The 13,830-nt window shown below is 37.4% G+C and overlaps 1 protein-coding gene across 9 annotated transcripts in view; it reads right to left on the bottom strand.

Annotated features, from left to right (window-relative positions):
- Syne2 (spectrin repeat containing nuclear envelope protein 2) overlaps positions 1-13,830 on the bottom strand; it is a 321,684-nt gene that overhangs the window by 153,058 nt on the left and 154,796 nt on the right. For all 9 annotated transcript variants that reach the window (XM_078050038.1, XM_078050030.1, XM_078050033.1 and 6 more), the window contains 6 exons: positions 13,221-13,340; positions 12,829-13,120; positions 11,357-11,508; positions 10,160-10,469; positions 8,236-8,400; positions 6,890-7,231 (listed from right to left, as the gene is read on the bottom strand). In XM_078050038.1, coding sequence (XP_077906164.1) covers positions 6,890-7,231; positions 8,236-8,400; positions 10,160-10,469; positions 11,357-11,508; positions 12,829-13,120; positions 13,221-13,340 — 1,381 coding nt within the window. The remainder of the gene's footprint in view (positions 1-6,889; positions 7,232-8,235; positions 8,401-10,159; positions 10,470-11,356; positions 11,509-12,828; positions 13,121-13,220; positions 13,341-13,830) is intronic.

The raw sequence follows: 13,830 nt of genomic DNA, 5'->3' as shown, positions 1-13,830 counted from the left end.
GTGTGAGGCACTGGGTTCGATACTCGGCACCACATAAAAATAAACAAATAAAATAAAGGTATTGTGTCCATCTACAACTAAAAAAACATTTAAAAAGAATAAATGATACCTTAAATCAGATAGTAGTAAGAATTATAACCTAGATAGGTGGAACAGCTTATATATGGGCTATATATGGGGACACACATTCATACACATAAAGATTTTTTTTTTTAAACTTTAAAAAGTTGCAGATCTTAACAGGTCACAGACATCTCAGGGTACCCACATTCATTTATCCATTCTTTCAACAAGCATTTGTTGAGGACTTATGTGTACTAGGTCCCAGGACAGTAATTTTTAAAGATTTCCATTATTTTGCTAAGATATTAACTTTTATTTCCAGGTAACTTAATAAAAGAAAAAACTCTTGATTTTGCAATATACTTTGTCAGCAGAAACTTTGAACAATTTTCTCTTGGAACAAAATGTTTCCAAAACCCCCAAAAGGTAAAAACTGTTGTCTTAAAAAGACTCCCTGGACAGTAATATGAGACGTTAGCAATAAGAAATTAGATGCCGGGATTTAAGGCAACTTTTTATATTACCCTTGTACTTTCCCAAAACCATTCTAAAATTAAAAACCTATTTAAATAAGACAAATATTGCCTGGAACTTCACCTGCTCTAACTGGTAAGAGGGTTCAGCCAGTTAGGGTTTTGAAGTAACACTTGGCACAGTCACTTCTTCAAAAAGGTTACAAATGATTGAAATGATTTGGCAAATTTCCTCCAACTCAATGATTTAATTCACATGAACTTGGGTGAAAGTCTCTATGGAGGGCAGCGTCACAGCCGGAAAGATCCAGAAGGACTTGGGGGAACAGGAGAAAGGGGCCACATCACAGGTTTCACCGGGTGGGTTTGATCTGGGCCACAGTCATCTCAGGTACGCACCTGCCTCCTTCCCACCTGATGGTTACTGTTTCTCAGAGCCCCCTATAAACTCCCCAGGCACAAGAGCCTGAGCTACAGGCCTAAGTACCAGGCAGTTGGAGAGCTTTATCAATTATCAGTCATCTACTAAGAATTCAGAGCTCTTATCTCTTACCTGATAAACCAGTGCCTGAGGACTGCTGTTACACAGGAAAACCCTAGTGACATTTGTAATGACCGCCTTCAGTGGTCAGAAGAAGTGTCTTTAAACACCTGGAATCACCCCAAGATGCCATTCCTTTTCCAAACCCAAGAGCCATTTTCTACCCTGGCAGAAAAGCCAACAGAATCCCTCAAACGAACATTTCAAATTTAAAAGGCAACATTCCTTTGCTCATGACAGGGAGATTGGAATGCAGATGCCAGGACCTGATTGGCTCCTGGAAAGTTCTTTCAAGACCAGTCATCCTTTGCTCAGTAAGTACCCTCTGCTATATCTTATTTGAAACATTTTATCTTAGGTTATGTTTCAAGCATATATAAAAGAACAAAAATAACAGATTCTCATTACTGAATACACAAAACAATACAATTTTCCATATTAGGAAAATAACCGAAAGCCCAATCCCAACCTTTTTCCTCTTTTCCTCCCTAGAACCAACCCTTCTCTAAAGTCCACATACACATCATTACACTGTTATTACTTGCAACAGAATTGGCATACTAGTGTTCTATGTTTTTAATTCTTACAGAAATCAGAATCATGTACGTACCATTTTATACTTGTTAGTTCCATTCAAGAGTGTATTTTGAGATTCATTCATGTTAACTGATATAAATCTAATAGTCATTTTAGCTTTGTATCTGTTCCAATGAATGAATGAATGAATGAATGACTTATTTATCTCTTAGAATACTCTGGACAATAACATGTCCCTCTCTTCCTGTCACACCTCATACTGTAATACACACTGTATCCTCCTGTATGGTTCTTGCATGTACATGTAAATTTCTTTAGGATATTTGCCCAGAACTCAAATTAATAGCCACAAAACATGATCCATTTGATTACTGATTTGCTCTCTAAACTGAATGACGGTTTCATTTCCATCAGTGGAGACAGCCAAGAAAGCAAGTCAGTAACAGCGTCACCATCCTCTCTCTCCTTCATAGGAATGGTCCCATAGTGTGTTGGCCAGGATCTAAAGTCCACCACTTGGAACCTGCCAACAGGGGGACAGCGTGTCACACCAGCTCTAAGGGACATGTTTCTTCCTTCTCTAAAGCCTTCCAACATGAAGCAGTGAGAAACAATCTTAGCATAAATCTCATTGCCATCAGAGACCAAAAAAAAAAAAAAAAAAAGGCAGATCAACAGTCTCAGAGGCTGCTGATTACTCTTCTATAACCCTCTCAGTATAACATCTAACATGTCAAAGTGACCCACAAAGCACTAGTGACTCAGCCAGCCATGCTCCTCCCTCTCAGACCTCATCTAAGGCTCTCCACCGCCCTCTACCCTCTGGCCAAGGAGCCATCAATCGGCTTCTGAAACTCCTGCTTTCTCCCACCATTTCCTCTGTCAAGAAAGCTTCCCACGCCCAGCCCAGAGCTCTGCTGCCTCCAGCTGACCCTTTCAGTCCCTGAACTCTCAGGAGTTGCTTCCTGAGAGTAGCTGTCTCTACCTCTACTGTCCGGATCAGATTGCTTTGTTAAAAGCTAACCCCAAACTGGGCTCTTCCTTAAGCTCCTGTAGTTAGACTCTCGTTAGTGTAATTTATTGAGTAACATGTGTCTCCCCCACAAGAATAGAAGCTCTGTGAGGACAGACAGTGTCTGTGTCCGAATCTTCATTGCCTGTTCAATGTACTTTTACTGAATGGACACAGAGATGAACTCAAGCCAGAGAAAAATAAAAACATTTTACTTAGTCTTCTATTTTTCATATTCATAACATGTGAGTTACGAAGTGGAATGGAAAAAAAAAATGAGGACCTGTCAATCTAGCAGTTCTTGGCCAGACATCTGTTAGGATTGAGGGAAAAGCAAGAGAGTGGAGGTTTGAAAGAAATGCTAGAGTCATCACAGCACACACGACTCAGGAAGATCAACTCACATAATAAAGAAAACCTATTTAAATTTGTTTAACCTCACATTTCAGAACTTATTTAGACCTCCAACTGCCACCTGTGTAACACATTTTGAGAAACGTAGGTGGAGTTCTGAGCATCAGAGTGGGCATGCAGGCATGCCTGGGTTCTCACCCCAGCTCTGCTGGACTTCAAGCCCATTCTCTAAAATACAAAGGTTAGGGAAGAAAATTTCTAAGGTCTCTTCAGCCCAAGATTTTAGGACCTTGGAGCACATTCTCAAGCACACACTGTTTGTAGACAGCAAGAACATGTACAGAGTGCAAGGCGCTCATCCTGTAAAGGAATAAATCTTGGACTGTGAAAAATACTCCTAGAGTAAGAAGCAAGACTCAAATGCTGGCCAAAAAGACCAAAGTAGGATACTTTGAAGATGGAGTAGACACATGGCCCAGCTAGGTGATCCATTATGTATAGTTAATGAGTTACCAGAAGAAACATCAGAAGTAGACACCAATTACCCCAGGACTGATAAGTCTCCCCGGGTGGAGTGATTTTCCTTCTCCTGGTAGACTCCACACTTCCACTCACTCAGTGGAAGCCTTACACGTCTTGCCTACTCAGGTGATCACCTATCTTCTAAGATTTATCTACAGATGCTTTCTTATACACCAAATCATTAATGATCAGAAGCTTTTGAAAAGGAGAAAAACAATTCACAAATAATGAAAAGCAATGACATCAATGACAAGGAAATTAAAGAAGTAATTACAGACCAAGTGTTCTGGGTGTCTTTTTTTTTGTTGTTTTTTAAGCAATTATGTCATGTGGATTGTCATTTGCAGCATAAAAGCTCACTGAATACAGGGAATCTGTAATATTGCTTTATGATATTTTTGAAAATAAAAAATAGAAAGAATATAAGACATAGGAGTTTCAATGCATTTACTCTTGATCACTTCCCTTTATGGATATCTAAAAGCCCAGGAGATTAGATAGTCCTCACTTTTTAGCATTTCCTAATATATTACTTTACTTAAGTTATTTAGAAAGAAGGAAAAGGGAAGGTAGTTCTGCCTATTCATTCTTTAAGACTCTTAGAAAACTGGCTGAGTGCTGCGGATTCTGCCTGTAATCCCAGGTACTTGGGAGGCTGAGTCAGGAGGATCACAAATTCCAGGCTAGCCTCAGCAACTTAGTGAGATTCAAAATAAAAAAATAAAAAGGGCTGACAATATATCTCAATGGTACTGTGTAAGTGTTCCTGGGTTCAATTTGTAGTGTGTTGGAAAAAGAACTCTCATAAATGCACATCTATAAAAAATATATTACGCTATTAGAACATCATCACTCATCCTTCAGAATGTATTTTGTGATTTCTTTTGATTATAGACAGCTTTAATATTTCCAACATTAAAGAAAAAGTCAACAAACGTTCTAGATTTAATGTGTTTAGAGTAAATTTCATCTAACTGAAATTATTAGCACTAAATTCAAATGCACACGGCAATTTTAAGGGGAAAATCATATATTCTATAAAAATTAAGATTTAATAAGGAAAATTAAAACATCCTAACAATTCTTCTAGAGACTTATTTAAAATTATCTGATGAAACATCCTAGATTTCAAAGTCACATGAGGTGAGCATAGATGGGATATTTGTTTCGTGTAAGATTGAAAGTTACTCTACCCCACACCCCAACAGAATGAGAGCAAAATAGGTCTGCATAAGTGCTTTTAATCAATTCAGTGCTTATTTTCACTATTATTATAGCTTATTTTAATCAGATTTAAAATTAAATAAGTTGTTCTTTTCTGTGCTTTTCGTATTCATGATATTGAGGTATCTGAGTCCTGACACTGAATAATATTACACATGTATTTTACTTGTCATATTAAACCTGTACTTTATTTGCTGTGCACAACCCCAGCCCCATATTTGATCTTGAAACTGCTCTTGACCTTTCATAATCTAACATTAGACAACTTTACACACTCTAATATTACATAGTAGAAAGCACAGCCTGCACTTATTGTAGAAAAAGTAAGCCCAGATTCAGAAAAAGATTCATGCTACAGAAGTGTAAACACTGCTAGGGAATTAAAACTAATTTTCTGTAATCAAGACTTAAATTCCTTCCTCTGTCCTGAAAAAAATCTTAATAAACTCTCAAACTACAAAAGCTCTTATCATCTGAGATTAAGTAAACATCTTAATAAATTAAGAAAACATCATTAGATTATGATCTTTATGTAGTTTTTAATGTACTTTATTGAAATCTGGGGTTCATGGTCAAAATGTGTCTGAGAAGTTAGTTTAGAAGTTATTGGGCAACTAACCCCTGTTGGCAAAGTCTTGTGTTAGGTTTGTGTCCTATCTTACAACTTTATCCTATAGAAAGCACTTGGGTATTTTTCCTTTTTTACATATTCTATTCCTCTTTTTAAAAAAATATTTATTTTTTTAGTTGTAGTTGGACACAATACCTTTATTTTATTTATTTGTTTTATGTGGTGCTAAGGATCGAACCCAGGGGATGACACGTGCTAGGCGAGCGCTGTACCGCTGAGCCACAACCCAGCCCCATTCACCTACTCCTCTTTAAATATCATTAAGGAAGTATCTTTCACATATACAGCCTCAAGCGTCTCACCCACAGAGGCTTCACTCTGTTAGACTTACTTCCTTAGGATTATCTAATACAGTGGGATTTATAAAAAGACTTTTTATCATGGCCAAAGAGAAGGTCCATTGGTAATTAACCTTGCTTAACATATTTCTAAAAAATCCCATCTGGTTCCTTTAATCATCCATGACTTTTTGTTCCAGGAAGACAATCAAAAGGCGTGTTCTCTTCCTTCCTGTTGATTACATGTTCCATAAAAAGCTGATGAAAGCTCATGCCTGACTGGCCTAACCTCCGGACCGTCCACTGTACCCTGGACGGTAAGAGGCTGCCTGCCAGGGGATCCTTTCAAACACAGTTGACTGGGTGACACTCTCACTGCCTTTACCACATGGATTTGAAAGCTACAGGAAAGTGCTTTAAGGACCACAGGAAAATGCACCTATTTGGTTTAGAATAAATTTTTTTTTTAAAAAAATCCTTCTTCCTTCTCTCTTTGGGGGGCAGGGGTGGTCGGGGGGTACCGGGATTGAACTCAGGGTCACCTGACCACTGAGCCACATCTCCAGCTCTATTTTGTTATTTTATTTATTTTAGAGACAGGGTCTCACTGAGTCACTTGGTGCCTCGCTTTTGCTGAGGCTGGCTTTGAACTTGTGATCCTCTGCATGGGCCTCTTGAGCCACTGGGATTACAAGTATGCACCATCACATCCAGCTCCTTCTTCCTCTTCCCTGAGAAAATTAGGAGTCTGAATGTAAATATTTTCACACTAAAAGATCTGACAACATTTAAGAGGATATTTGCAGTATAGGGTTAACAAAAGTAGAGAAAGAAAATAACTGTCTCTGGTTTCATTTATAAAATCAACCCCCCAAAAAAAAGAAAGAAAGAAAGAAAATTTGAGCTGCTAGATTCCCGCCCCCTTAGGAAATCGGTAAAGCAAATTTTCTTTTCTTTTGCCTTTTCTAATTTGCCTTTGTGCTCTTGACCCACGAAACTGTATCTGATTACCTATCTGTGAGGATAATATACCTAAATTGATGATTGACATTTTAACAGACTGAACAGTAATATTTCACCACTAAAATCTGGATAGTTTTCTAAGGGCTCTTTGTACAAGTGAGTTTCATAAATAACCAGTATGCTGAGGATTTAATTATGAAGTCAGAATGCTTGATTCGCGACCCTCTTTTCAGAGCCAAACACCTCTTCTTTCTTAGACTTATCCCAGAGAGTGTAATCACCAACACTTACCTTGTTTACTTCCCAGTCTTCCTCCAGCTCTTCCACTCCCATCAAGAGCCCAGTGGACTCCACCACCTCAGAAGTGGCCTGCCTCTGTCTGCCTGGCAGAGAAAACTTCTCATTCTTCTCTATTGAGCATTTTGATTTGAGAAGGCTGTTGAGATAATTTTCAGTCTCCTGTTTAGCAGATTCAATTCTGTTTTCCAAATCTTTTTGTTTACACGTAAGTGATTTTATATCATCTTTAATAATAATCTGTCCCACTGAAGATGTATTTTGCTTGATGGATTTTGCTAATGCTAAAATCTTCTTCAGTGTGCCATCTTGTAAACTGAGTCTACTTTCTAGTTCCTGTGAATGGAGAAAAGATTATTGTCAAAAGCCACTCCATTGAATTGTCAGAAGAGCTGGCTTCTGTAAATTACAGTGCTACATTAGTAGAAATCATGTATGAAAAACTCTATCAATGCATACCACAGAGAAGAAACTTTGGGTAAAATTTAAGCCAATATAGCATCAAAACAGATTTTATAAGGAGATTTGCAACAAGTAATGCAGTAAATGTTTACAGCATAGGTTGTAAAACATAGGAGGTGGTCAACAGATATTTGTTGAATATTCATGTTTTGTTTAAGATATTCTTTCCACAAGTGAAAACTCTAAAGAAAAGTGCCTGCTATGTGTAAAGTATTAAAAAGAAGAAAAGAACCATGTGCCCACATGAATCTAATTCTAATATTTAAAATTCAAAGATTTGGAGGTGATGAGAAATAAAACTATCAGGTATACTCTCTTAGATACGGTAGAAATTCAATCAATAATTACAACACGCATGAACAAATGAGGCTAATTTGAAAACTCCAGACAGAAGAAGAATTTGAAGTACCACAGTAGCCAATGAAGAACTTTAAGTATTACAGTAGCCATTAATGTTACTGGTGAAATGAAATATGTCTTATAGTATTCTATGGACTGTGCGGGATTCATTAGTCACTAACTTAAAGGGCAATAAGTATTCACTCATTCATTTAACTAACAGTTAAGTACTAGGATAGGTTTTGAAGTTACATAAATGAATAAGAGTCCCTTCAAGTTCATATAGTTGAGTGGTACAGACAGGTCACAGGTAGAATTATCTCCAAAGGCCACTGAGTCAGAGTACAGTTCAACTCAAATTACAAATGGATTTGGCCACTAAAGAACAATGTTCCCATTGTTTTGACTTTTCAGAACTTTTGCTATCTAAGTCATTTGAATAACACTTAAATTTCTGATCAAAACCACTGATTAGTCAAGTTCTAATGAATGTTGATTTTTTCCAAAAATGTCTACCATATATGGACATTGTTTGATACCTGCAGTTTCTGCAATTTGTCCTCAATTGCTGTTTGATCCACCGGCAAATCAGAAAAACTAACTAATTCCATGGAGATATTGTCCAATGTGGTATTCAGCTCTTTGATGCAAACCTCGTATGAATGGTGTTCTTCAACATGATCCTCTAATTTTTGCACAGAATCCTAAAAATAGGAACGATTGACAATTACCAATTATTTCTCTCTGAATTTTTCACTTTATAAATTACACAACTTATAAATATTTGTTTTACAAGGTTCCACCTTTTGAGAGTGTGTTCTGCCAGGCACAGTGGCACAAACCTATAATCCCACAAATTGAGAGGCTGAGGCAAGAGGATTATAAGTTCAAGTTTAGTGTGGTAACTTAGCAAGAGTCTGTCTTAAAATAAAAAATAAAAAGGGCTGGAGATGTAGCTCAGTGATAGAGTGCCTCTGGATTCAATCCCCAGTAGCACAACAGAAAAGCCAAAATATGTCCACAACTGATCCAGAGTTCTGAATTAAAGATCTCAGTGTCTGAGGTATTTCACTGCAAAATCTGCATCTTTCCCTAAAAAATGACTCAATAAAAACACTTGTTCTTCTCATGCTTTATTGCCCTCATTTCCTTCCAGAAGATAATTTTTTTTGGTAAGCAGTTTACAAAAAGAAATAACTATAAATTATATCCTTAAATCACAAACATCCATAGTAAACCAGGTGCCTTCATTATCTGTTGCTTTAAAACCAAGAATTCACAGCTGGAGATGAGACTCTACAAGATCAACCTCACCCCATTCCTAAGAATCAAACTCAAATCTTACGTTAGGAAAAAGTCATCCTAACTCAAGAGCAAACCATTTTCAGGTTCCCTCTATGGGGTAAGAAAATAAGATAACCACATCTGAACTGAGCAGCTAGTATTAAACAAAGTGATATATAGTCACCTTAATCCCTTCCCAACTCTTAATATCTAGACAACAGGATTTCTTACCGGGGTAATCGTTACTTTAAACCCAGCTTTCAGTGTGCAAAGAATTACAAACAGTTCTATTAAAAGAATATATTCTCTCTTAACAAGCTGACGATTTACCTCAATTCTTTCACTGCAAATAATGTCCTAAGATTTAAGAGAGGGGCACTTATAAGAAGGTAGGAACAAGATAAATGAAATGTCACAATGTGGATGGATGAACGGGTAGGTGGATGAATGGACGGATAATTCGAACACTGTCCTTTTCATAGAGATGCCTAGAATCTTAAGCCATTCAACCCCTAAAGAAACAAACTTCAATGAAAGGTAATAACATTATCATCAAATAACCCACAGTGGATTCATCTAGCAAAACTGTTTGGATTCCTCAATCTTTGAAAGTTGGCATTTTCATCTGTTATGGTTTGGATGTGAGGAGTCCCCAAACATCACGTGTGAGACAATGCAAGAGGGTCCAGAGGAGATGTGATTGGATTATGAAAGTCTTGACCCAACCAGTGGGTTAATCTCCTGATGTGATTAACTGAGTAGTAAATGAAGGCAGGTGGATATGTCTGGAGGAAATGGAGCACTGGGGGTGTGGCTTTGAGGTATATATTTATATCCGGCAAAGATATTTGTATCTGCTTTGTGATCATCATGTGAGATGCTTTCCTCTGCCACACTCTTCTGCCATGATGTTCTGCCTCACCCCGAGCCCTGAGGAATGGAGCCAACCTTCTATGGACTAAGACCTCTGAGACTGTGAGCCTTCCTCTAAAGTTGTTCTGGTTGGGTCTTTTAGTCACAGCTGACTAAAACATCGTGTAAAATGATAAATTAACTTTTGAAAGCTTTAGGCTTACCAAAAGAATGACAGCCAAGCAATAGTTCTGAATATGAATCTTGCATCAATAGAATGATTGCAACAATCATTTAAAATTGTATTTATCAAAGAATAAACTTCACCTGCAGTTGTTGAAGAAGACTCTCATGTAGATGTTTTATTTCCAGCCAAGGCTCCTCACTGAAGCTGGGATTTTTAGTGCACTCCAAGAGGTAATTTCCTTGAGATTTTAACTCCTTTAGCAAGGATGTCAAATCTTGTGCTTTCTGGAGGAATTTCTTATAAATTTTTAACTGGGCTTTCTTCTCTGGCAGAGCATGTTGAAGGGCAAAGCCTGCTTCTTGCTTCTTCCTTAGTTCTATGAGCATTAATCTCAAGTCCTCTTTGCTTTGCAAATACTTTTCCCCTTCTAGCAGAAGCTTTTCTTGATGGCTAAATTTCACCAAATATTTTATAAATGAAATAACAGCAAAATGGAAGGGCTTTTTGCATACTAGAGTTGAACACACATTATAATCAACAGCATTACAATAATACTAATTCACATTATTTCCAGAGACTCTTTAGGCAATATAATATTCTAAAATGGCACTAAATTTAGCTCAGAAATCGAGGCATAAATTATTTGCATAACTAAAACATAATTATTTTTTGTTACATAGTTTGATCAGAGAATATTTAATACTTTAAATTTCAAACTAGTCCCAATGGTTTTGTTAAACTCAAATGTAATTCTTACATTTCTTACAAAAGTAAAATAAGCATTCAATATATTAACCAATTAACTGGCTTGTGCTTTCTGTATCTTCAATTTAGTTGTAATTTGGTGGTCTCTTTAGAAAAACATAAGCTTCACATTTCAAAACATGAAATGTACCATTTAAGACCAGATCAGAAATAAGAATGTTCTCCAGAAATATGTCTACAGAATTCGGCCAACATTTATCAATGTTTCCACTTTAAGAATTTCTTAAGAAAAATATTCCAAAGCATCAGCTACTCCACAGTGATGCCATGCAGGCTCTAAGGGCTGACTGAGGGGAGGGGGTTGGCACAGAAGCAGGTATCGTGAACATGGAATGAGAGGTGACGTGACTTGGTTTGGAAGAACCCCACAGGATGATGCACCAGATACACTGCCTGAGCACGCAGCAGCCGTTTCATATCTGACCTGGACTATTTCTCTTGCCTTGGACACCACTGACTTTCTCTCCAGTAGATATTATATCCAAACCCAGACACCAGACAAAACATACTTGTTATGACTCCTCTGAGTAATGAGAAAAAACACAAGCAGGGACAGCACTCCCACCCTCTACCTTAGGTATGTGCTGGCCAGATGGAGCGTGCTGTCCCACTGGTTGGTGATATCAGCAAGGGTCTCCTGCACCAACGGGGCCTCACAGCTCTCGGCTTGTCTCGTAATGGTCTGTATTTTGGCGTCCCCTTCAGGCTTTAGTAAAATGATTTCCTGAAGCACAAAATACAAAAGATCTTATCATTTCATTCATATTACTTAGACGTTTTACAGAGCATAAAGCTTACAAATAAAAAGATATCCTAAGATTCTAACTGCAGAGCATATTTCAAAATAACCCTTTCATTTTCATATATGCCCCCAATACAAAGACATCCCCTTCACATTTATAAAGAGTTGGTTCTCGATAAACATCTGTCAGTTGGAACTGATCAGGATCAAGAGGTGAGTTCCTATTCACTGTCTCATTTTCAACTGCTTTCTTAATTTCATATGCTAAAAAAAAGCTGGATAAATCCTCCTTCCTATTCTCTTCTATTATTTATAAATGGAGAATTAGGGCAGCAAACTAAATAAGACCTTCTTATTCAACCCAGAATAGATTTATGGCCTCCCATAGGAAAACACAGCTTCCCTCTCAGTGTCAACTCTTATTTCTCCACCCTGACAACAAATCATATTCTCTGTTCTCATTCCCTCTTTTGCCCTGACAACTCAGTTCTCTCCCTCTTGTAAAATCTACTTGAGATTTGTCATCAAAGAAAACATTCAGACATAATCCCAAATGATGCTGAATACTAAGTATCACCACCAACCCTCTCAGCTCACTCTTCTTGAGCATCTCTTCCTCTAAAAAATGCTTCAATTTATGTGAGTCCAATAAGTACACAGGCTTCTATGCCCTGCTTTTATTTTTTTGAGACTGGGGTTCAATAAGTTTCCCAGGCTGGCCTTGAACTTTTGATCCTGGTTCCTCAGTCCCAAGTCACTAGGATTACAAGGCGGGCAGCATCATAGCTGCCTTGTGCCCTGTACTTTAAACTAGCAATATTCACTGAATGAATCTCCCCTTGGAGAGAAAGAGGACTCCAAGAAGCATGAGATTTCTTTTTCTTCACCTCCACTAAGCATCTAGTAAGCCTTCTGTGAGCATATAAACCCACCCCAAGAAATACTCTCCACCCTGCACTGGACCTTGCTAATGCCTCTACTGTACAGACATACATTCACTTTTGTATCCTAGCACCTGCTGTGGCTCTGATCTATTGTCTTTATTTCAATTCTTCTGCATGCAGTGAAGATGGAAAATAATTGGGTACTGCCCTCTCAAAGACAGGATATTCTTTCTCTCTTTCATATGCATTAAAATAATTTTAGATCCATCATAACCCTTCTCTTTTGTAAGCTCAGTGATTTGAATTTCTTCAACCATTCCACAGTGATTCTATTAAGAAACAAATCTTTGCAGTTTCCTCTAAATCTTTTCAAAATTAGAGTTCACTCTGACCTCTCAAATTCAGTTTCCAGTTATACCTTTATTTTTTGGATTCTCTCCTCGAGTGGCATTTTGCCTTCAGATGAGTTCAAAGCCATAAGAGACTCTTTAATCTCTTTTATCCAATGAATCACATCATGTGCAAGATCATTAAAGCTCTGGTCCTCAGCAGGTGGCAACTTAAATTCTTCTTCAATTTCATGTAATTGTCTCAATAATGTCTGGTATCTTTCAATCAAACATGTTGATTCGTTTATTATTTCATCTTCCTCAGTAAACCCATGGTCCTTCAAAGAGTCATTCAACTGGACCAGAGATTCAAACTGTTCCCTGTAATTTACAAATAACATTGAAAGTTTATAGGAGTCACTCCTACACAGTAGAAGAAATCATATTCCCAAGTAATATATTTCATATTAGATCATGATACCTCTTTTCAGCTAATGCTTGACAAAATAGCTCAGTTTTCTCTCCTGATTCTTCCATTTCTTTCCATTCCTCTTCTTGATTAGTCAACCACTTACTCAGGCTTCTGCAATCATCCTGCAGTCTAAAAGAATATTACAAAGATCAGGATATATTTTTAAGCAAAAAATGTTTATACTCAAGAGGATAGCAAGAACCTTGCCAGTCAACCAAGTTTTTACTATCAGTTTTATTTTTTGAGAAAACTTGTAACATATAAAACCTGAATAACTGCCTATATTATAATGAAATTCATTAAAGTAATGAACCATACAAAAGTATCATAAATAACAGGAAAAAAACCCAAAAATGTTTGGACTGTACCCTGAACCTTTGCCATTAGTTAATTTGTAGAAACTCCTAGCACCAAACCTGAATTCAAAAGTCTAGCCAGGGCAGTGTACACTTGTAACTCCAGCTACTTCAGAGGCAGAGGCAGAAGCAGAATATTGGAGGCCAGACTGGACAACTTGGCAAGATCCTACCTCAAAATAAAAAATAAGAAGGACTGGGGATTGAGGCTCAGTGGTAGAGCACCCCTTGGTTCAATCTGCAATACTTAATTAATTAGTTAA

The sequence above is a fragment of the Ictidomys tridecemlineatus genome, chromosome 5 (assembly GCF_052094955.1).
Source record: "Ictidomys tridecemlineatus isolate mIctTri1 chromosome 5, mIctTri1.hap1, whole genome shotgun sequence".
In the NCBI taxonomy this organism is placed as follows: Eukaryota; Metazoa; Chordata; class Mammalia; order Rodentia; family Sciuridae; genus Ictidomys; species Ictidomys tridecemlineatus.
The sequence above is the reverse complement of the archived record's forward strand: the minus strand, read 5'-3'. Positions and strand labels throughout refer to the sequence as shown.